Source organism: Ranitomeya variabilis, chromosome 2 (assembly GCF_051348905.1).
Source record: "Ranitomeya variabilis isolate aRanVar5 chromosome 2, aRanVar5.hap1, whole genome shotgun sequence".
NCBI classification, from domain to species: Eukaryota; Metazoa; Chordata; class Amphibia; order Anura; family Dendrobatidae; genus Ranitomeya; species Ranitomeya variabilis.
This window is the reverse complement of record NC_135233.1, coordinates 1007755817-1007780873: the sequence shown is the minus strand read 5'-3', so window position 1 is coordinate 1007780873 and position 25057 is coordinate 1007755817. Positions and strand designations below refer to the sequence as shown.

The 25057-nt window shown below is 46.9% G+C and overlaps 1 protein-coding gene across 1 annotated transcript in view; it reads left to right on the top strand.

Annotated features, from left to right (window-relative positions):
• KY (kyphoscoliosis peptidase) overlaps nucleotides 1-25057 on the top strand; it is a 114605-nt gene that overhangs the window by 46755 nt on the left and 42793 nt on the right. Inside the window, exon 4 of the mRNA XM_077291283.1 lies at nucleotides 24513-24584. Coding sequence (XP_077147398.1) covers nucleotides 24513-24584 — 72 coding nt within the window. The remainder of the gene's footprint in view (nucleotides 1-24512; nucleotides 24585-25057) is intronic.

Genomic DNA, 25057 nt, shown 5'->3' with positions numbered 1-25057 from the left:
ATGGCGGCGGGTTTTGGCGGGAACTTTTGGCGGCAAGTGGCAATACACAGTCTTTGCAATAAGTCACAGTCCGAGTATAATAAATCACAGTTCCAAGGCACACATGACCTGATTCTTCAGGCTTAAGTAGATCCTGTTCGTGACGCCAAGTTGGAGCGCCCCCACTGCCGCAGGGCCGAGGGGTACCCGGTGCCGAGCCTCTCTGTCTCAGTTCTGGGGTTGTCACGGTGGCTAGACCCGGCCCGTGACCCTGCTGAGGGGCGTCCAATGAAGGTGGAGAGTGATGCTGTTGTGGTGTGGTGCCGGTCGCAGTAAATAACAAGGACACCAGGTTGCAGTTTCTTTACCTCTTTACTGAAGGCTTCAGGATCCTCAGTCCGGAATACGGTTAACCGGGCTGCGTGAGTCCGGCCGGTCCGATGGCACCTCCAGAGTTCCCTTTGCAGGTGGAAATCTGTGCCTACCTTCTAGTGCTTGTGTGTTGTAGTCCTTCCCTGCTGTGCTTACGGGATAGTCCTCACAACTGTTGTGTCTGTTTCTGAAGTTCCCTCACAACTCGATTATGATGTTCTGTTTCGTCCCCCAGATGATATGGCTAGGACGCACCCGTATGACGGGTAGGCTCGGAGGTCTTCCGGGACCCTAGAGTCACCCCTCTCCAGATATTGCCCCCTGTGTCTGCTTAGGTGATTTTGGGTGAGACAGCCCGCCTATAACTGACTGTCCTGCCGTAGGTTTGAAGTAAGGCCTGGAGCTCAATACTTCCTCGACGTTCCGGCCACCGGCTACGCGCCTCAGTAGGATGTTGCCTCATCTTACAGCACGACTCCTACTGGTAATTCTCCTTGTTGCGTTGATCTCGTTTCTCACTCAGCACAATAAACCTCGCTTCTTGTCCTTTCTTGGGGTACCGCAACAATGACGTGCAGGCGCAGTCCCGTAACGTTCTTTTCTGTTCGCTAGGCCTCTGTCAGGATCCCACCTCTGAGAGGGACCCCCCTGAATCTTCCCCTGCAACACCCTCTGCCACAGGATGTTGCCTGGTTCCAACCCAGTCAGCTTCTGACTAACTTCCTATCTAACCCCCAGTTTTACCAGACTGTGAGGAGTGGCCTAATACATAGCACCCTTAGCTCCCCCTGGAGGCCAGACTGTGAAGTGTATTGGTGTCTGTGATACCTGGTCAGGTGAACTCCTTCAGTGCCATCAGACGTACCATAGCCCCCCTTAGCGGCGGAGCATCAGTACTGCAACGACCAGGACTCTGGGGCGCTGCACTATGAAAACCCAAAAGTCTACAATACACAATGTGACACCCGCGCTACCTCACAATGAGCACCAAAAGCTCCCTAAGCAGCAGGAAACAGGACAGGTCGGTGCCCCCACTGTCAATGATAAAAGCCAATAAATTTAGATGTAACTGAATCTGCGCTAAAGGGATGTGAAATGAGAAAAATTGAAAAATAGACTAATGTGCCAGTACAGACCCTAACCCCATAGGACCCCTGAATAGATACTCCACCTCCTTCGAAACGCGTCGGTTTCCTTTCTGGTCTCTGTGCCGCTCCGTACCAGGTGTGACGTCACACGCTGTGCCTCATGCCAGCAACCTGCTTCTTCATTCGTATCCAGGGACGCCACCGGCCGGGGCTTTCCCTGGCTCTGCGTAGCCTTTCTGTTGTGCCGCTGTGCGGCAGTTGATTGCTCTCACCTGCCTGCTCTCCCGAATTGCACTCCTGCACGCTGAAATCTTTCACCGCTTCATCAGAACGGACCTCCCCGCGGCATACCGTGCTGTCCTCCCATCTTAAGCAGGACGAACATCATCTCAGCGGCTATCGCAGCTTGGTGAGTTTCGGCTCGTTAGAGCAGTAACTACTATAATTGTTTTTATTGTTTCATACTCGTTCCCACTCTCCGGACCATCGGGGCACAGTACAAGTTGTGTCCTACAGGACAGCCCACTACGCACACGTTTTTATATTTTACAGCTCCACTATATTCTCTGACCGCAGTGCCCACACAGAACCGTGAGAGGGACTGTGCTTGCTACAGCACTATAGTTCGTTTTGGGGGTACTGCCTGTTGTTTTTATTCCTGTGTTCACCTCTACTTCTCTGATCCCACGGGGCACATTTTTACTTGTGCCCCGCATAGGAATACGCAATTTGTCTGTACAGTCTCACTACATTCCTTCATTGGAGTATCTATTCAGGGGTCCTATGGGGTTAGGGTCTGTACTGGCACACTAGTCTATTTTTCAATTTTTCTCATTTCACATCCCTTTAGCGCGGATTCAGTTACATCTAAAACCCAAAAGTCGTTATCTCAGTAAATTAGAATACTTTTATAACACCAGCTTGAAAAATGATTTTAAAATTGGAAATGTTGTCTTACTGAAATGTATGTTCAGTAAATGCACTCAATACTTGGTTGGGCTCCTTTTGCATCAATTACTGAATCAATGTGGCATGGCATGGAGGTGATCAATCTGTGACACTGCTGAGGTGTTATGGAAGCCCAGGTTGCTTTGATAGCAGCCTTCAGCTCGTCTGCATTGTTGGGTCTGGTGTCTCTCATCTTCCTCTTGACAATATCCCATAGATTCTCTATGGGGCTAAGCAGGGTCGGTCTGGCCTGGCGGGGTATCGGGGAAATCCCCGGTGGGCCCTTGCCAGTGGGAAGAAGGAGAGGAGGAGGGAAAACAAAAATTGCAGTTTTTAGGGGTGCGGGCCCTTTAAAAGCGCAGACAGAGAAAGTGCAGGGGCGCGCGCACGCAGCTGTCAGTACCTGAACCACAGAGGCATGTGTCCCGATCGATACTGCTAAGTGTGCGCCCCTCATCACCGGCATATGACGTCAGTGTCAGGCACCGCATATCAGCCGCCGGCCTCTGCTAGGTCGGCAGCCATTTTACTATGTGTGCACCGACCTGCAGAGGAGGAGGAGGAGGACGGCACTGGGAGCACAGGAAGGTAAAGGAATTGTCTGTCTGTATGTCTCTCTGTCTGTCTCTGTCTTTCTCTCTGTCTGTCTCTCTGCCTGTCTTTCTCTGTCTCTCTGTCTGCCTCTGTCTGTCTCTCTGCCTGTCTGTCTGTCTGTCTGTCTGTCTCTGACTGTCTGTCTCTCTGTCTCTGTCTGTCTCTCTGTCTGTCTCTCTGCCTGTCTTTCTCTGTCTCTCTGTCTGTCTCTGTCTTTCTGTCTGTCTCTCTGCCTGTCTCTGTCTGTCTGTCTCTCTGTCTGCCTCTCTCCATGAGACTAGCGGGGGACACCGCGTCTGGATACCAGGACACACCAGCCAAAGGTGTCCACTCTGATTTACATAATTATAAATCTACGCAGTAAGGCCATGTGCACACGTTCAGGATTGTTAGCGTTTTTTTCGCGTTTTTTTCGCTATAAAAACGTGATAAAAACGCGAAAAAAACGCTAACATATGCCTCCTATTATTTACAAGGTATTCCGCATTTTTTGTGCAAATGTTGCGATTTTTTCCGCGAAAAAATCGCATAGCGGAAAAAAAAGCAACATGTTCATTAAAAATGCGGAATTGCGGGGATTCCGCACACCTAGGGGTCCATTGATCTGCTTACTTCCCGCACGGGGCTGTGCCCACGATGCGGGAAGTAAGCAGATTATGTGCGGTTGGTACCCAGGGTGGAGGAGAGGAAACTCTCCTCCACGCACTGGGCACCATATAATTGGTAAAAAAATAAGAAATAAAATAAAAAACAGTCCTATACTCACCCTCGATGTCCGGCGCTGTGTTCCCGCCTCTGTGCTGCACGCTGGCTGGTTCCTGTAGCTGGTGTGCGCTGAAGGACCTCGCCGAATGACGTCACTGTCCTGTGATTGGTCGTGAGCGGTCATGTGACCGCTCACGTGACCGGACCGTGACGTCACGGAAGGTCCTGTGCGCACACACCAGCTAGAGAAAGAGGAACGGACGCCGCTGAGGAGATGTCTGGGTGAGTATAAGCATTTTTTTATTTTTTTTATTATTTTTAACATTCTATCTTTTACTATAGATGCTGCATAAGCTGCATCTATAGTAAAAAGTTGGTCACACTTGTCAAACGCTATGTTTGACAAGTGTGACCAACCTGTCAGTCAGTTTTCCAAGCGATGCTACAGATCGCTTGGAAAACTTTAGCATTCTGCAAGCTAATTACGCTTGCAGAATGCTAAAAAAACGCGAAAAAAACGGAAAAAAAACGCAAAAAAAAAAATGCGGATTTCTTGCAGAAAATTTCAGGTTTTCTTCAGGAATTTTCTGCAAGAAATCCGCAACGTGTGCACATACCCTAACAGACGCAGATCACAGTGTGTCCTCTGACATCATTGTCATCATTACCAAAAAAATCTTCTTATCAGTACGTAACTGATGAAGGTCCTTACATAGGACCGAAACGTATTGGGTACTACAATTAAAAAATTCTCACGAGCATTAAGTTGAGTGCCAGGTTTCTTCTTTTGTGTGCCTCTCTCCATGAAGCCTAAATAAGGGGCCAGGATGGATATATTGGGGGCAGGAAAAAAGGACCAGGATAGACATAAGGGGGGGCGGCAGGATGGATATATGTGGGCAGGAAAAAAGTACCAGGATGGATATAAGGGGGGCGGCAGGATGGATATATGGGGGGCGGCAGCATGGATATATGGGGTGCAGGAAAAAAGGACCAGGATGGATATAAGGGAGCGGCAGGATGGATATATGGGGGGCAGGAAAAAAGGACCAGGATAGATATAAGGGGGCAGCAGGATGGATATATGGGGGGGCGGAAAAAAGGACCAAGATGGATATACGGGGGGCGGCAGGATGGATATATGTGGGGGTGGAAAAAAGGACCAGGATGGATATAAGGGGGTGGCGGGATGGATATATGGGGGTGCGGAAAAAAGGACCAGGATGGATATAAGGGGGGGGGGGGGGGGCGGCAGGAAGGATATATGGGGGGCAGGACAAAGGACCAGGATGAATTCACATGAGGGGCTAGGATGGATACATATGGGGCACGGGGAGCCAGGATGGATACAAATGGGTAGGCCAGGATATATATATGGGGGGACAGGATGCAGATATATGGGCGACCAGGATGGATATAAGGTAGAGGCCAGGATGCAAGGATGGATATAAGGTAGAGGCCAGGATGCATATGTGTGGGGGGGCCAGGATCGATACATGGGGGGCCAGGATGGATTTATGGGGGGCAGGATAAGGGAACATAATGTATATATATGGGGGGCCAGTATGCATATATATGGGGAGCCAGGTTGGATATACGGTATATATATGTATATATGGTAGAGCCAGGGTGCATATATACGGGGGTCCAGGATCGATATACGGGGGGCCAGGTTGGATTTATGGGGGGGCAGGACAAGAGAACAGGATGCATATATATGGGGGACCAGAATGGATATATATGGGGGCCAGGAGGATGTATGGGGGGGGGCAGAACAAGGATGGATATATATGGTGGAGCCAGGATGCATATATATGGGGGGCCAGAATGGCTATATGGTAGAATCAAGATGCATATATATGGGGGGCCAGGATCAATATATGGGGGGGCACGATGGATTTATGGGGGCAGGTCAAGGGACCAGGATGGATATATGGGGGGAACCAGGATGGGATTTATGGGGGGAGGCCAGGACAATAGACCAGGATGGATATATGGGGGTCCAGGAGAGATATATGGGGGGTAGGACAAGGGACATATGGGGGCCAGTATCGATATCTGGGGGCCAGGCTGCACAAGGGACATAGGGGGCAAGGGACATAGGGGGTCAGGCTCGGCGAGATTATTAAATAAAGGGGGCCAGGCTGGGTGAGATTATTAAATAAAGGGGGCCAGGATAAGGGACTTAATTACTATAGGGGGGCCAGAATGAGGAACATGCTTTATTTGTTTATGGTGACAAGTGGGGAGGATAATTTCTTTAGGGTCCAGTTAAGGGACAATATTACTACTGTAATACAATTTAGTTTTTAGGAAACTGTTTTCCATGGAGGGACCAAAAGGGGGGTCCTGTTACTGTGCAGGGCGGCACTACGTCGCTTTTTTTCTTCATCTGACGTAGTGTAGAAGTCAGGGAAAAAGTGGGGAAAATGCTCTGGAAGCGACCAGCTATTGATGACTGTGTTATTTTTTGCAGAGACAAGTCCTGGCTGGAAGAAGTGATGACGATCTGTGCTGACTGAAGAAGAAAAGCGAAGAAGAAGGACTTCAACTAGAGATGTCTCTGGTGAGTCAGTGTATTACATGTACATGCACACTATACACTATATACTGTGTACAGAGTTCCTGTGTATAATGTCACTGGTGATCACTGTATTAACTGTACACTATACACTATATACACAGCTCCTGTGTATAATGTCACAGGTGATCCCTGTACTATCTGTACCCTGACACTATATAAGGAGCACCTGTGTATGATGTCACCAGTGATCTCTGTATTACCTGTACACTATACACTATATACAGAACTCATGTGTATAATGTCACCGGTAATCACTGTATTACCTGTACACTGACACTATATACAGAGCTCATGTGTTTAATGTCACCAGTGACCACTGTATTACCTGTATACTGACAGTATATACAAAGCTCTTGTGTATACAGTAATATCACTGGTGGTGATAACAGTGTTGTTATTATTGTTGTTTGTATTCATGATCAGTATTGTAGCATTCAGTCCCTATATGATGGTAATATGTGGTCTGGTCACAGTGTGGTGGTATTTATCCCCTGTATGTGGTATTATTCGGTCAATTTGTGGTGGAATATGTAGTCTAGTTATGGTGTGGCAGTATTTCTCCTTGTATGTGGTATTATTTGGTCCTTATATCCTGGTAATATGTGGTGTTATTTGGTCACATGTGATCTGTTTGAAGCGCCCCCACTGCCGCAGGGCCGAGTGGTACCCGGTACCGGGCCTCTCTGTCTCAGTTCTGGGGTTGTCACGGTGGCTAGACCCGGCCCGTGACCCTGCTGAGGGGCGTCCAATTAAGGTGGAGAGTGATGCTGTTGTGATGTGGTGCCGGTCGCAGTAAATAACAAGGACACCAGGTTGCAGTCTCTTTACCTCTTTACTGAAGGTTTGGAGGTACTCAATCCTGAGCACTGTTAACAGGGCTCGCTGAGACCGGCCGGTCCAACAGCACATCTGGAGTTCCCTTAGCAGGTGGGAATCAGTGTCTACCTTCTAGCGCCTGTGTGTTGTAGTCCTTCCCTGCTGAGCACCCCAGGATAGTCCTCACAACTGATTCTGTCTGTCTCTGATGTTCGTTCTCTCCGTCCCCCAGATGTTATGGCTAGGACGCACCTGTATGACGGGGTAGGCCTGGAGTTCTTCCGGGACTCTAGAGTCGCCCCTCTCCCACAGCTGCCTCCGTTGTCTGCTTAGGTGTTTAAGTGAGACAGCCAACCTATAATTGGCTGTCCTGCCGTGGTTTGAAGTAATGCTTAAAGTCTCTTACTTTCTCGGCATTCCGGCCATCCGACTGTTTGCGCCTCAGAAGGATGTTGCCTCGATCTTACAGCACGACTCCTTCTGGTCCTATCGCCTCTTTGCTGTATTCCCGTTTTCTCACTTTTTGTCCTTTCTTAGGAATCTGTCAGGATCCCATCCCTGACAGGTCCTCTCTCTAGCTCTTCCTAGTTACTTTTCCCTGTCTTCCTGTCCAACCCCCAGTTTTACCAGAGTGTGAGGAGTGGCCTACTAGATAGAACCACTCCCCCTGGTGGCCGGAGTGTGAAGTGTAGTGTGAGTGTTACCTGGTCAGGTGAACTCCTTCAGTGCCATCAGACGTACCATAGCCCCCCTTAGCGGCGGAGCATCAGTACTGCAACGACCAGGACTCTGGGGCGCTGCATGTTCATGGTGTGGCGGTATTTCTTCCCTGTATTATTATTGGTCTTGGTATAGGGGATTGTGTTGTGTATGGCAGTCATCTGTTCTCTCTGATATTAATTAGGAAAAGATTCTTTATTTCCATTAAAGATTAGATACTTGGATCACAGCATCAGAGATGCACTTGCAGGGGGTTCTCCTGTGAATAAAGTAATCACCTCTCCATAGGATTAGTGATAACGTATTGATTTGTGGGGGTCTGACTGCTGGGACTCAGTCAGCAGAATGTGGAGCTTTTATCCTCATTAGACTGGACTGGCATGTCCGACTTGACCACTGAGCCGTTCATTCACTCTGTGGCTGCGAGCGCTGCTCTTGTTTTTTTCTGGAAGCCCCCAAAGAGAATGAATGGAGCTGTGATCAGACATCTGAACTGCTGCTGCATTTTAAAATGGGGATAAGTGTCCTGTCATGGATAAAACTTCCCCATTCTTCCGATCGGTGCAGTTTCTAATGGTCGGACATAGGCTATCACCAATCTTGTGGAGCCAATGGGTCGGTGATAACTTGTTTTAACCATAGAACCTTTAATGTAAAATACCGTAATTGTTATGGGGGCACACAGTAAATGTGCAGGAGCCGCCTGTGTTTTACAGTCAATGCTCCACTAGAAAGGGGATAACGACTAACCAATATTTGTATATAGCTGTAGGGTGGGCCCCTAGAGTCCATTCTCCTTGTGGGCCCCAGACACCCCAGTCCGATCCTGTTAAGGTCAGGTGAGTTTGCTTGCTAATCAAGCACAGTGATACTGCTGTTTTTAAACCAGGTATTTGTACTTTTGGTAGTGTGTCCATGTCCTGCTGGAGAATTAAACTTCCATCTCCAAAAAGGTTGTCGACAGAGGGAAGCATGAAGTGCTCTAAAATTTCCTGGTAGACAGTTGAGCTGACTTTGGTCTTGATAAAACACAGTGGACCTACACTAGCAGATGACATGGCTCCCCAAACCATCACTGATTGTGGAAACTTCACACTAGACCTCAAGCAGCTTGGATTGTGGCCTCACCGTCACCACTCTTCCTCCAGACTCTGGGACCTTGATTTCCAAATGAAATTCAAAATTTACTTTCATCTGAAAACAACACCTTGGACCTCTGAGCAGCAGTCCAGTTCTTTTTCTCCTTGGCCTAGGTAAGACGCTTCTGGTGTTGTCTATTGGTCATGAGTGGCTTGACACAAGGCATGTGACACTTGTAGCCCATATCCTAGATACGTCTGTGTGTGGTGGCTCTTGAAGCTATGACTCCAGCAGCAGTCCACTCCTTGTGAATCTTCCCAAATTTTTGAATGGCCTTTTTTTTAACAATCCTTTCAAGGCTGTGGTTATCCCGGTTGCTTGTGCTCCTTTTTCCACCACACTTTTTCCTTCCACTCAACTTTCCATTAATATGCTTTGACACAGCACACTGTGAACATCCAGCTTCTTGAGCAATTACCTTTTGTGGCTTACCCTCCTTGTGAAGTGTGTCAATGACTGCCTTCTGGACATCTGTCAAGTCAGCAGTCTTCCCCATGATTGTGGAGCCTACTGACACAGACTAAGGAACCTTTTTGAACATTGAGGAAGCCTTTGCAGGTGTTTTTGCTAATTATTCTAATTTACTGAGATAATGACTTTTGGAGTTTTCATTGGCTGTAAGCAATAATTGACGTGCCCACAGGGCCGTGGGGTACTCGGTACCGGGTCCTGCGGTTCGCAGGGGGATGTCATGGTGGTGACCCGGTCCATGGCCCTGGGCATCACCGTTAAAGGGAAAGGTCTTTAAAGGAGATAAAGTTTATGTTCGTGACGCCACCTGTGGTGTTCGGTCAATGGAGACCTACACTGCTTTAAGGGGCCCTCTGGGGTGGTGTTATGGCAGCTAGATGGTATAACTTCCCACAGGTGAAGTTCCCGTGGTGTAGATGGAAGATGATGAGGAGTGCAGTAAAGAACGAGGACACAAGGTTGCAGTCTCTTTACCTTGGCTTACTGAAGACTTCAGTGTCCACAGTCCAGAGCACCAGATCACAGGGCAGGCAGGGTCTGGCCGGCTTGAAGGCAAGTTAGGAGTCCCCTTACCCAGGTGGAAATCAAAAGCCTTCCTCTAGCGCCGTGGTGGTGTAGTCCCTTACTGCTTAAAGCTTCACATAAGGTCCTCACAGATGTTATCTGTTGTGAACTGTGTTTCTGGGCTCCCTCTGGTGGTCACTAACGGTATTGTGTTAGGTATGTCTTGTTGCAGGCCTGAGCTCCAGCTGTGTCGTTAAGCAGCGGGTGTTTCCTATTTGAGTCTCCTCTGGACTCAGTCTCTTGCCTGGCATCGTTGTATCCAGACCTATTTGGTCTCCTCCGGATTCCTTTCAGTCTGCCTCATGCAAGAAAAGCTAAGTCTGTTTTGTACAATTTGGATCGTTTGCATTATTCAGTGTTTTTGTCCAGCTTGCTTTACATTTGATTTTTGACTCGCTGGAAGCTCTAGGGGGCTGATATTCTCCCTCCACACCGTCAGTCGATGTGGGGGTTCTTGAATGTTCAGTGTGGATGTTTTGTAGGGTTTTCTGCTAATCGCATAGTCCACTATCTATTTTCTGCTATCTAGACTATTGGGCCTCACTTTGCTGAATCTAGTTCATCTCTACGTTTGTGTTTTCCTCTTGCCTCACCGTTATTATTTGTTGGGGGCTTTCTATATCTTTGGGGTTCAATTTCTCTGGAGGCAAGCGAGGTCTTATTTTTTCCCTCTAGGGGTAGTCAGTTCTCCGGCTGGCTCGAGACGTCTAGAACCAACGTAGGCACGTTCAGCGGCTACTTTTAGTTGTTTGTGTCAGGATCAGGTATGCGGTTAGCCCAGTTTCCACCTCCCTAGAGCAGTATTTATATTTTTGCTATCTTGCCGGAATATCAGAGATCCTCTGCCATTGGGATCATAACAGAATGCCAGGCCAAAAGAAAATGTTTAATGCATCGCAGAAGCGGGATTAAAAAGAAGTTCTGAGTTTGTTTTTTTTTTGCTGCAGTTTGCCTAGCTTCTTCCATCCCCTTTTTCTCTGAGTGGCTGAAACTCTGCTGCAGATATGAATGTCCAGACTCTGACTTCTAGTGTGGATCAGCTTGCTGCTAGGGTGCAAAGTATTCAGGATTTTGTTATCCATAGCCCTATGTCTGAACCAAAAATACCTATTCCTGAGCCGTTTTTTGGAGATAGATCTAAATTCCTGAATTTTAGGAATAATTGTAAATTGTTTCTGTCTCTGAAACCTCGTTCTTCTGGTGATTCCGCTCAGCAAGTTAAGATTGTTATTTCCTTCTTGCGCGGCGACCCTCAGGATTGGGCCTTCTCTCTGGCGCCAGGAGATCCTACATTGGTGAATGTTGATGCGTTTTTTCTGTCACTTGGTTTGCTTTATGAGGAGCCTAATCTTGAAAATCAGGCTGAAAAAATGTTGCTGGTTATCTCTCAGGGTCAGGACGAAGCTGAGGTATATTGCCAAAAATTTCGGAAATGGTCCGTGCTTACTCAATGGAATGAGTGTGCACTGGCCGCAAATTTCAGAAATGGTCTTTCTGAAGCCATTAAAGATGTGATGGTGGGGTTTCCTATCCCTACAGGTCTAAATGATTCAATGGCTCTAGCCATTCAAATTGATCGACGTTTGCGGGAGCGCAAATCTGATAATCCTTTGGCGGTGCTGTCTGAACGGTCACCTGATTCTATGCAATGTGACAGAATTCTGACCAGAGCCGAGCGACAAAATCATAGACGTCAAAATGGGTTGTGTTTCTACTGCGGTGATTCAACACATGTTATCTCAGCATGCTCTAAACGTTTAAAGAAAAAAGTTAATCCTGTCGCCATTGGTACTTTTCAGCCTAAGTTTATTTTGTCTGTGACTTTAATTTGTTCATTATCTTCTTACTCAGTTATGGCTTTTGTGGATTCTGGTGCTGCTTTAAGTCTGATGGATTTGTCGTTTGCCAAGCGCTGCGGTTTTGTCCTGGAGCCTTTGGAAAATCCTATTCCTCTTAGAGGAATTGATTCTACGCCATTGGCAGAGAATAAACCTCAGTATTGGACGCAGGTGACCATGTGCATGACTCCTGTACATCAGGAGGTGATTCGTTTTTTGGTACTGTATAAAATGCATGATGTTGTCGTTTTGGGTCTGCCATGGTTACAGGCCCATCATCCAGTTTTAGATTGGAAAGCTATGACTGTGTCTAGTTGGGGGTGTCAGGGGATTCATGGCGATTCTCCATTGGTGTCTATTGCTTCTTCTACTCCTTCTGAGATCCCTGAGTTTTTGTCAGACTTTCAGGATGTATTTAATGAGGCCAGGTCCAGTGCCCTTCCTCCTCATAGGGACTGTGATTGTGCTATAGATTTGATTCCTGGTAGAAAGTTTCCTAAGGGACGACTCTTTAATTTATCTGTGCCAGAGCATGCCACGATGCGGAGTTATATAAAGGAGTCTTTGGAGAAGGGACATATTCGCCCATCCTCGTCCCCTCTTGGTGCAGGATTCTTTTTTGTGGGCAAGAAAGACGGGTCTCTGAGACCTTGTATTGATTATCGTCTTCTGAATAAGATCACTGTTAAATTTCAGTATCCTTTGCCATTGTTGTCTGATTTGTTTGCTCGGATTAAGGGATCCAGTTGTTTACCAAGATAGATCTTCGTGGTGCGTATAACCTTGTGCGCATAAAGCAGGGAGATGAATGGAAAACGGCATTTAATACGCCTGAGGGTCATTTTGAGTACCTGGTGATGCCTTTCGGATTATCTAATGCTCCTTCTGTGTTTCAGTCCTTCATGCATGACATCTTCCGGAAATATCTGGATAAATTTATGATTATTTATCTGGATGATATTTTGGTTTTTTCTGATGATTGGGAGTCCCATGTGAACCAGGTCAGGATGGTGTTTCGGGTTTTGCGGGAGAATGCTCTATTTGTGAAGGGCTCAAAATGTATCTTTGGGGTACAGAAGGTTTCTTTTTTGGGTTTTATTTTTTCCCCTTCTACTGTGGAGATGGACCCAGTTAAGGTCCGTGCCATTCATGACTGGACTCAGCCCACGTCTGTTAAGAGCCTGCAGAAGTTCTTGGGCTTTGCTAATTTTTACCGTCGTTTTATCGCTAATTTCTCCAGCGTGGTTAAACCTTTGACGGATATGACCAAGAAGGGTTCTGATGTTGCGAATTGGTCTCCTGCGGCCGTGGAGGCCTTTCGGGAGCTGAAGCGTCGGTTTACTTCAGCGCCAGTCTTGTGCCAGCCGGATGTCTCTCTTCCCTTCCAGGTTGAAGTTGATGCTTCTGAAATTGGTGCAGGGGCTGTTTTGTCGCAAAAAAGTTCTGATGGCTCCGTGATGAAGCCATGCGCCTTCTTTTCAAGGAAATTTTCGCCTGCTGAGCGGAACTACGATGTTGGTAATCGGGAGTTGTTGGCCATGAAGTGGGCATTTGAGGAGTGGCGACATTGGCTCGAGGGAGCTAGACATCGTGTGGTGGTCTTGACTGATCATAAAAATCTGATTTACTTCGAGTCTGCCAAGCGCCTGAATCCTAGACAGGCCCGTTGGTCATTGTTTTTCTCCCGTTTTGACTTTGTGGTCTCGTACCTGCCTGGTTCGAAGAAAGTGAAGGCTGATGCACTTTCTAGGAGTTTTGTGCCTGATTCTCCGGGAGTCTCTGAGCCGGCTGGTATTCTCAGAGAGGGAGTAATTTTGTCTGCCATTTCCCCAGATTTGCGACGAGGGCTGCAAAAATTTCAGGCTGATATCCCTGATCGTTGTCCACCAGAGAGATTGTTTGTCCCTGATGGATGGACCAACAGAGTTATTTCTGAGGTTCATTCTTCGGTGTTGGCGGGACATCCTGGGATTTTCGGTACCAGAGATTTGGTGGCCAGGTCCTTTTGGTGGCCTTCCTTGTCGCGGGATGTGCGTTCTTTTGTGCAGTCCTGTGGGATTTGTGCTCGGGCTAAGCCTTGCTGTTCTCGTGCCAGCGGGTTGCTTTTGCCCTTGCCTATCCCGAAGAGGCCTTGGACGCACATTTCCATGGATTTCATTTCGGATCTTCCGGTGTCTCGGAAGATGTCTGTCATCTGGGTGGTGTGCGATCGTTTTTCTAAAATGGTCCATTTGGTGCCCTTGCCTAAGTTGCCTTCCTCCTCTGATTTGGTTCCTTTGTTCTTTCAGAATGTGGTTCGTTTGCATGGCATCCCTGAGAATATTGTATCTGACAGAGGATCCCAGTTTGTGTCCAGATTCTGGCGATCCTTTTGTGCTAAGATGGGTATTGATTTGTCTTTTTCGTCGGCTTTTCATCCTCAGACTAATGGCCAGACCGAGCGAACTAATCAGACGTTAGAGACTTATTTGAGATGTTTTGTTTCTGCTGATCAGGATGACTGGGTTACCTTTTTGCCACTGGCCGAGTTTGCCCTTAATAATCGGGCTAGTTCTGCCACCTTGGTTTCACCCTTTTTCTGCAACTCTGGTTTTCATCCTCGTTTCTCCTCGGGTCAGGTTGAACCTTCTGACTGTCCTGGGGTTGATTCTGTGGTGGATAGGTTGCAGCGGATTTGGAACCATGTGGTGGACAATTTGAAATTGTCACAAGACAAGGCCCAGCGGTTAGCCAACCGCCGCCGCGGTGTGGGTCCCCGACTTCGTGTTGGGGATTTGGTTTGGTTGTCTTCTCGGCATGTTCCTTTGAAAGTCTCCTCTCCTAAGTTCAAGCCTCGCTTTATCGGTCCTTATAAGATTTTGGAAATCCTTAACCCGGTGTCTTTTCGCTTGGACCTTCCAGCGTCTTTTGCTATTCATAATGTGTTCCATAGGTCCTTGTTGCGGCGGTACGTGGTGCCTATGGTTCCTGCTGTTGAGCCTCCTGCCCCGGTTTTGGTTGAGGGCGAGTTGGAGTACGTGGTGGAGAAGATTCTGGATTCTCGTATCTCTAGACGGAAACTCCAGTATTTAGTTAAGTGGAAAGGCTATGGTCAGGAGGATAATTCCTGGGTTGTCGCCTCTGATGTTCATGCGGCTGATTTGGTTCATGCCTTTCACGCTGCTCATCCTGATCGCCCTGGGGGTCTTGGTGAGGGTTCGGTGACCCCTCCTCAAGGGGGGGGGTACTGTTGTGAACTGTGTTTCTGGGCTCCCTCTGGTGGTCACTAACGGTATTGTGTTAGGTATGTCTTGTTGCAGGCCTGAGCTCCAGCTGTGTCGTTAAGCAGCGGGTGTTTCCTATTTGAGTCTCCTCTGGACTCAGTCTCTTGCCTGGCATCGTTGTATCCAGACCTATTTGGTCTCCTCCGGATTCCTTTCAGTCTGCCTCATGCAAGAAAAGCTAAGTCTGTTTTGTACAATTTGGATCGTTTGCATTATTCAGTGTTTTTGTCCAGCTTGCTTTACATTTGATTTTTGACTCGCTGGAAGCTCTAGGGGGCTGATATTCTCCCTCCACACCGTCAGTCGATGTGGGGGTTCTTGAATGTTCAGTGTGGATGTTTTGTAGGGTTTTCTGCTAATCGCATAGTCCACTATCTATTTTCTGCTATCTAGACTATTGGGCCTCACTTTGCTGAATCTAGTTCATCTCTACGTTTGTGTTTTCCTCTTGCCTCACCGTTATTATTTGTTGGGGGCTTTCTATATCTTTGGGGTTCAATTTCTCTGGAGGCAAGCGAGGTCTTATTTTTTCCCTCTAGGGGTAGTCAGTTCTCCGGCTGGCTCGAGACGTCTAGAACCAACGTAGGCACGTTCAGCGGCTACTTTTAGTTGTTTGTGTCAGGATCAGGTATGCGGTTAGCCCAGTTTCCACCTCCCTAGAGCAGTATTTATATTTTTGCTATCTTGCCGGAATATCAGAGATCCTCTGCCATTGGGATCATAACAGTTATCTCTCTCTCTGTCCCCCGGATAGGATAGGACATAACCCGTATGACTGGTGGCTTAAGGCGGTTTATAGGGACACTAGCATGTCCCAGCCTCTGAGGTGTGCCACCGTGCCTCCTGGGTATTAGGTCGGACAGGTAACGTGGAGTTCAGCTGTCCTGCCGGTCTCTGGTGTAAGTCATAGAGAGCCTTACAACCTCGGTGTTCCGGCTACCGGTCTCTGCACCTCAGAAGGAGGCAGCCTGTTCAGAGCTGGTCTTCCTCTGATGTCCTCTCCTGTGCTTTGCTCTCCTTAATGTTCACGGCAATCAATTAAGCTTTCTGTATGTCTCTTTCCGGAAACTGCCGCACTGCAGCTGCACAGCTCCGTGAAACCTTTCTTTGCCTCAGACTGATCCAGTCTGTTTCCTGGCAAGACTGAACTAACTCTCTCTACAGACTACCAGTTATATATATATATATGGGGAGTCACCTAGCACGTAGGATCAAAAGCTCCCCCTGGTGGCCTGGAGTGTGAATGTGTTGCATGTTTGTGGTAACTGGTTGCAGTTATCCCTTCTTGCCTTCAAGCGTAACATCACTCCCCGTGAGGAGAGCAATGCTACTGTGACGACCAGGACCCTGGGGCGCCACATAATTATCAACATTAACAGAAATAAACACTTGAAATAGATCACTCTGTAATGAATCTATATAATATATGAGTTTCACTTTTTGTATTGAAGAACTGAAATAAATTAACTTTCTGATGATATTCTAATTTTGTGAGAAGCACCTGTATATACACAATGTAGCACATGCACATATATACACAGTCACTTAAACACTTACCATCTCATAGAGGGTTAAAGCGAATCTGTCACCAGGCTTTTGCTACCTCATCTGAAAGAAGCATGATGAAAGAAAAGAGATCCTGATTCCAGCGATGTATCAATTAGTTTACTAAGTGCAGTGGAGTGCCCCCTACCACAGGGCCACCGAGTCCTAAGTACCGGGTCTCCCTTCTGGCTCTGGCGATGTCACGGTGGCTAGACCCCGGCCTGTGACCCTGTTAAGGGGGATCCAATAAAGGAATAACAGTTCAATGTGTGGGTGGTGATGATGATGTGGTGCAGTGCCGGTCGCAGTAATTAACGAGGACACCAGGCTGCAGTCTCTTTACCTCTTTACTGAAGGCTCAGGATCCTCAGTCTGGAATACGGTTAACCGGGCGGTGAGAGTCCGGCTGGTCCGATGGCACATCCAGAGTTCTCCTTGCAGGTGGAAATCAGTGCCTACCTCCTAGCGCCTATATGTTGTAGTCCTTCCCTGCTGAGCACCACGGGATAGTCCTCACAACCGCTGTGTCTGCGTTTGATGTTCTTCCTCTCTGTCCCCCAGATGATCTGGCTAGGACGCACCCGTATGACGGGGAGGCCTGGAGCTATTCTGGGACCCTAGAGTCGCCCCTCTCCCACAATTGCCTCCTTGGTCTGCTTAAGCGATTTGGGTGAGACAACCAACCTATGATTAGCTGTCCTGCCGTGTTCAAAGTTGTACATAAAGTCTCTTACTTTCTCGGTGCCCCGGCCACCGGCTATGCGCCTCAGAAGGATGTTGCCTCGGTCCCACGGCACGACTCCTTCTGGTGCCTTCTCCTAAATGCTGTGATCACTCTTCTCACTTTTCCACAGTATCCTTCGCCTCGTGTCCTTTCTTAAGATGCCGCCGCAAGATAGTGCAGGCGCGACTCCGTAACAATCTCTCTCTTTTCAGGCCCGCTATCAGGATCCCCTCCTTGACAGATCCTCTCTTTTACTCTCCCGGGCTCTCTTCCCCCTGACTTCCTGTCCAACCCCCAGTTTTACCAGACTGTGAGGAGTGGCCTACTAAATAGAACCACTCCTCCTGGTGGCTGGAGTGTGAAGTGTACTGTGTGTCTGTGATACCTAGTCAGGTGAACTCCTTCAGTGCCACCAGACGTACCATCACTCCCCTTAGTGGCGGAGCATCAGTACTGCAACGACCAGGACTCTGGGGCGCTGCAGCAGCAGTTGTGATACAATCAGCATTTTTTGCCCCCACTCACACCACAGCTTTCTGTGTATATTGTCTATTGAGAGTAAGATGCTAATAAGTGATGGGACGGAGTTGGACCAGGATGCACGAGAGCTGTAGTCCTTTAGTGATAATCTCCTGCTGATAAAACAGTTAATTTATTGAAACAACAGCACACAGCCTAATAAGTGACACATTGCTGAAATCATTGTCTCAACCTCTACTACATGCTGTCCTCAGATTATATAGAAAAAAACTGCTGACAGATTGCCTTTAAGCACAACAGCACATGAGAGCTGGAGATTCTAAGAAGTTCCTCCTTCCCTGTTCCTCCCACTCGGCTGCTTTCTGCATATAATGCTTATTGCCTGGTGAAAGGTGAATATCTTCATGTAATGTTCACCTTTAACAACCCTTGGAGGAGAGCTGTGAGGATGAGCTGGGGCAGGTAAAGCACAATGGGAGATATAATTCCATAACTTCACCTTCTGTAAGCCTCGGATGGGCTCTTCTGTTTCCATTTTCCTTCTACTTTCTTTCTACTTTCTTTCATACAGTGAAGAAATCAAGTTCTGGTTGTCTGCAGCCTTCACTGGGGCAAATTCATGGCATACAGATATATATTATTTATTGCCTGTCCTTATAGTGCCAACATATTCCGCAGCGACGTACAGAGGTCGTCACCATTCACATCAGGGCCTTTCCCCAATCGGATGACAATCTACTCTTTCCTATTTTACAAAAACAAACTAGGGCAAATTTCATAGGAATCCAATTGACCTCATGATGTTGCACAGTTTGGTCGCAGAAGAAACTTGTGAGAGTAGATTACATGGGGTAATTCAACTTTTATCTACTCAGAACATGAGGTACATGCATCAGCTTCTTAATACAGCATAACAGGAAGTCTGAAGGACCTTTTACTAGAGAGAAAGTGAAGCCAAAGTACAACAAGTATATGCATTACATTCAACTAAACATATAACAGTAACAACATCGCCATCTGTCAGAAAAGTGTAAACTCCTCCTGCACACAAATAAGTCTGTATCTGTTGCATATCTGCCAACACATAAAGCACGAGTACCTAAAGGAAACGCATGCAACGACGAGGAGCACAGACAACTTTCATATAGATGTTGTATTTGAACCCAGGATCGGATCCCGGCACTACAGTGTTACAGGGCTGAGCGCCAGACCTCCGATTATATAAAAAAATGTATAAAAAATAAATATGTATGGCTCCGAGTGCAGATTTGGGTGCAAGAGCTGCCAGTTTTTTAAATGCACTGGTCTGATCCATAGATCTGGCCAGACTAGAGCATGCCGCTATTTTTTTCACACGTGTCTGCCCTCCGCATGAAGAGTAGCCTGGGTGCATAGGCTAACATTGGGTCCATGTGCCACCCGTTCTCCGCACAGATGGAAAATTTGTTCACTTGAACGTACTCTAAGGAGCAGCTGAAAAGAGATTCTTTTTTGCTTGACACATGGGGGCAAATTATTTACAAGTTTTTTTATATTAAGAGGAAGGTTCATTAACCCCTTCCCGACCTGTGACGCAACGTAGGCGTCATGAAAGTCGGTGCCAATCCAACCTGTGATGCCTATGTGGCGTCATGGAGGGATCGTGTCCCTGCAGATCGGGTGAAAGGGTTAACTCCAATTTCACCCGTTCTGCAGGGACAGGGGGAGTGGTACTTCAGCCCAGGGGGGTGGCTTCACCCCCTCGTGGCTACGATCGCTCTGATTGGCTGTTGAAAGTGCAACAGCCAATCAGAGCAATTCGTAATATTTCACCTATAAAAAGTGTTGAAATATTACAATCCAGCCATGGCCGATGCTGCAATATCATCGGCCATGGCGGGAGACCCTGATGTGCCCCCCCCCACAGCCACCGATCGCATCCCCAGTCCTCCGTTCTGTCCCGTAGTCCCCTCCGTCCGCCTGCCCGCTCCCCTGTCCTCCTGCCCGCTCCCCCGTGCTCCGATCCACCCCCCCCCGTGCTCCGATCCACCCCCCCGTGCTCCGATCCACCCCTTCATGCTCCGATCCCCCCCCCCCTCATACTTACCGAGCCTCCCGGAGTCCGTCCGTCTTCTCTATGGGTGCCGCCATCTTCCAAAATGGCGGGCGCATGCGCAGTGCGCCCGCCGAATCTGCCGGCAGGCAGATTCGTTCCAGGTACATTTTGATCACTGTGATAAAACTTATCACAGTGATCAAAATAAAAAAAATAGTAAATGAACCCCCCCTTTATCACCCCCATAGGTAGGGACAATAATAAAATAAAGAAAATATTTTTTTTTCTGCACTAGGGTTAGGGTTAGGGTTAGGGTTAGGGCTAGGGTTAGCATTAGAGTTAGGGTTAGGGCTAGGGTTAGGGTTAGGCCTAGGGCTAGGGTTAGAACTAGGGTTAGGGTTAGAATTAGGCTATGTGCACACGGTGCGGATTTGGCTGCGGATCCGCAGCGGATTGGCCGCTGCGGATTCGTAGCAGTCTTCCATCAGGTTTACAGTACCAAGTAAACCTATGGAAAACCAAATCCGCTGTGCCCATGGTGCGGAAAATACCGCGCGGAAACGCTGTGTTGTATTTTCCGCAGCATGTCAATTCTTTGTGCGGATTCCGCAGCATTTTACACCTGTTCTTCAATAGGAATCCGCAGCTGAAATCCGCACAAAAAACACTGGAAATCTGCGGTAAATCCGCAGGTAAAACGCAGTGCCTTTTACCTGTGGATTTTTCAAAAATGGTGCAGAAAAATCTCACACGAATCCGCAACGTGGGCACATATCCTTAGGGTTAGGGTTGGAATTAGAGTTAGGGTTGGAATTAGGGCTAGGATTGGAAATAGGGTTAAGATTAGGCCTGTGGTTAGCGTTATGGTTAGGGTTAGGGTTGTGTTGGGGTTAGGGTTGTGGTTAGGGGTGTGTTGGGGTTAGGGTTGTGATTAGGGTCATGGCTAGAGTTGGAATTAGGGTTAGGGGTGTGTTGGGGTGATTGTTGGAGTTAGGATTGAGGGGCTTCCACTTTTTAGGCACATCAGGGGTCTCCAAACGCAACATGGCGCCACCATTGATTCCAGCCAATCTTGCGTTCAAAAAGTCAAATGGTGCTCCCTCCCTTCCGAGCCCCGACGTGCACCCAATCAGTGGTTTACCCCCACATATGGGGTAACAGCATACTCAGGACAAACTGGGCAACAATTATTGGGGTCCAATTTCTCCTGTTACCCTTGCAAAAATAAAAAATTGCTTGCTAAAACATAATTTTAGAGGAATGAAAAATTATTTTTTATTTTCACGGCTCTGCGTCATAAACTTCTGTGAAGCACTTGGGGGTTCAAAGTGCTCACCACACATCTAGATAAGTTCCTTGGGGGGTCTAGTTTCCAAAATGGGGTCACTTGTGGGGTGTTTCTACTGTTTAGGCACATCAGGGGCTCTGCAAATGCAACGTGACGCCCGCAGACCATTCCATCAAAGTCTGCATTTCAAAAGTTACTACTTCCCTTCCGAGCCCCAACGTGTGCCTAAACAGTGGTTTACCCCCACATATGGGGTATCAGTGTACTCAGGACAAACTGGGCAACAACTATTGTGGTCCAATTTCTCCTGTTACCCTTGTGAAAATAAAAAATTGCTTGCTAAACATCATTTTTGAGGAAAGAAAAATGATTTTTTATTTTCACGGCTCTGCGTTGTAAACTTCTGTGAAGCACTTGGGGGTTCAAAGTGCTCACCACACATCTAGATAAGTTCCTTGGGGGGTCTAGTTTCCAAAAGAGGGTCAATTGTGGGGGCATTTCAAAAGTTACTACTTCCCTTCCGAGCCCCAACGTGTGCCTAAACAGTGGTTTACCCCCACATATGGGATATCAGTGTACTCAGGACAAACTGGGCAACAACTATTGTGGTCCAATTTCTCCTGTTACCCTTGTGAAAATAAAAAATTGCTTGCTAAACATCATTTTTGAGGAAAGAAAAATGATTTTTTATTTTCACGGCTCTGCGTTGTAAACTTCTGTGAAGCACTTGGGGGTTCAAAGTGCTCACCACACATCTAGATAAGTTCTTTGGGGGGTCTAGTTTCCAAAAGAGGGTCAATTGTGGGGGGTTTCTACTGTTTAGGCACATCAGGGGCTCTGCAAACGCAACGTGATGCCCGCAGACCATTCCATCAAAGTCTACATTCCAAAACGTCACTACTTCCCTTCCGAGCCCCGACGTGTGCCGAAACAGTGGTTCCCCCCCACATATGGGGTAACAGCATACTCAGGACAAACTGGGCAACAATTATTGGGGTCCAATTTCTCCTGCTACCCTTGTGAAACTAAAAAATTGCTTGCTAAAACATAATTTTAGAGGAAAGAAAAATGATTTTTTATTTTCACGGCTCTGCGTTGTAAACTTTTGCGAAGCACTTTGGGGGTCAAAGTGCTCACCACATATCTAGATAAGTTCCTTGGGAGGTCTAGTTTCCAAAATGGGGTCACTTGTGGAGGGTTTCTACTGTTTAGGCACATCAGGGGCTCTGCAAACGCAACATGACGCCTGCGGACCATTCCATCAAAGTCTGCATTTCAAAAGTCACTACTTCCCTTCCGAGCCTCGACGTGTGCCCAAGCAGAGGTTTACCCCCACATATGGGGTATTAATGTATTCAGGACAAACTGGACAACAACTTTTGGGGTCCAATTTCTCCTGTTACTACTGTGAAAATAAAAAATTGCGGGCTAAAAAATAATTTTTGAGGAAAGAAAAATGATTTTTTATTTTCACAGCTCTGCTTTATAAACTTCTGTGAAGCACTTGGGGGTTTAAAGTGGTCACCGCACATCTAGATTAGTTCCATGGGAGGTCTAGTTTCCAAAATGGGGTCACATGTGGGGGAGCTCCAATGTTTAGGTACACAGGTGCTCTCCAAACGCGACATGGTGTCCGCTAACGATTGGAGCTAATTTTTCATTCAAAAAGTCAAATGACACTCCTTCCCTTCCGAGCCCTGCCGTGTGCCAAAACAGTGGTTTACCCCCACATGTAAGGTACCAGTGTACTCAGGAGAAATTGCCCAATAAATTTTTGGATCCATTTTATCCTGTTGCCCATGTGGAAATGAACAAATTGAGGCTAAAAGAATTTTTTTGTGAAAAAAAAGTACTTTTTCACTTTTACGGATCAATTTGTGAAGCACCTGGGGGTTCAAAGTGCTCACTATGCATCTAGATAAGTTCATTGGGGGGTCTAGTTTCCAAAATGGGGTCACATGTGGAGGTGCTCCAATGTTTAGGCACACAGGGGCTCTCCAAACGCGACATGGTGTCCGCTAGCGATTGGAGCTAATTTTTCATTCAAAAGTAAAATGGCGCTCCTTCCCTTCCGAGCCCTGCCGTGTGCACAAACAGTGGTTTGCTACCACATATGAGGTATCGTTGTACTCAGGAGCAATTGCCCAACACATTTTAGGGTCCATTTTATCCTGTTGCCCATGTGAAAATGAAAAAATTGAGGATAAAAGAAATTTTTTGTGAAAAAAAAGTACTTTTTCATTTTTGCGGATCAATTTGTGAAGCACCTGGGGGTTCAAAGTGCTCACTATGCATCCAGATAAGCTCCTTGGGGGGTCTAGTTTCCAAAATGGGGTCAGTTGTGGGGGAGCTCCAATGTTTAGGCACACAGGGGCTCTCCAAACGCGACATGGTGTCCGCTAAAGATTGGAGCCAATTTTTCATTGAAAAAGTCAAATGGCGCTCCTTCCCTTCCGAGCCCTGTCGTGCGCCCAAACAGTGGTTCCCCCCACATATGGGGTATCGGCATACTCAGGACAAATTGTACAATAACTTTTGGGGTCCAGTTTCTCTTTTTACCCTTGGGAAAATGAAAAAATTGTTGCTAAAAGATCATTTTTGTGACTAAAAAGTTAAATGTTCATTTTTTCCTTACATGTTGCTTCTGCTGCTGTGAAACACCAGGGTTAATAAACTTCTTGAATGTGGTTTTGAGTACCTTGAGGGGTGCAGTTTTTAGAATGGTGTCACTTTTGGGTATTTTCAGCCATATAGACCCCTCAAACTGACTTCAAATGTGAGGTGGTCCCTAAAAAAAATGGTTTTGTAAATTTCGTTGTAAAAATGAGAAATTGCTGGTCAAATTTTAACCCTTATAACTTCCTAGAAAAAAAAAATTTTGTTTCCAAAATTGTGCTGATGTAAAGTAGACATGTGGGAAATGTTATTTATTAACTATTTTGTGTCACATAACACTCTTGTTTAACAGAATAAAAATTCAAAATTTGAAAATTGCAAAATTTTCAAAATTTTAGCCAAATTTGCATTTTCTTCACAAATAAACGCAAAAATTATCGACCTAAATATACCACTAACATGAAGCCCAATATGTCACGAAAAAACAATCTCAGAACCGCTAGGATCCGTTGAAGCGTTCCTGAGTTATTACCTCATAAAGGGACACTGGTCAGAATTGCAAAAAACAGCCAGGTCATTAAGGTCAAAATAGGCTGGGTCATGAAGGGGTTAATGTCTACACAGAGGACAAACGCACCGAGCTGCGCTAGTTCAGCTGCCAACACACGACGGCTTTCAAGGTTACATGGACGTTTGCCTGTCATGTGAGAGCGGACTGGAACACTGTGTATATATCTTGCAGATGTTACAGTTCCTACCTGGAATGGCAGCAGATGGGAGCAGATGTCACAGCCCAGTGCCAAAGACTTCTATGGTAAGATGGACCCTTACTATTTACTCCAAAACATCCGAAATCCAAGTTATGTACAACCATATAGTAAAAGAGGTCTGAGATACAACGACCCCCATACTAGAATTGTTTTACAAAGTGGCTGAAAGATCATTCAAGGAGAACTATGGGTTGAGGAGCGGCTACAGAAATGTCTGCGACTGTTCCAATTACCAAAATGGAGCTGTTTTGGTGGCAATAAATAGGATTTCTGCCCCCTAAAGGTGCCATGTTGTTGACTGCACCTTTAGAGCTCATTCAGGAAGTGATCAGTATTTCTAGTACGGAACAACTGATCAGAGTTTGGCCAATGTGTCACTTTTTACCATCAGAGTTTGGTCCATGTTTTTCTTTTCCTATCTAGCAGTCATGTGAAAAACAGATTTTTTTTTTTTCACGGACCTATAGAATTGCTCTGATTCCCGGATCAATATCACACACGTTTCCATGTTGGACAT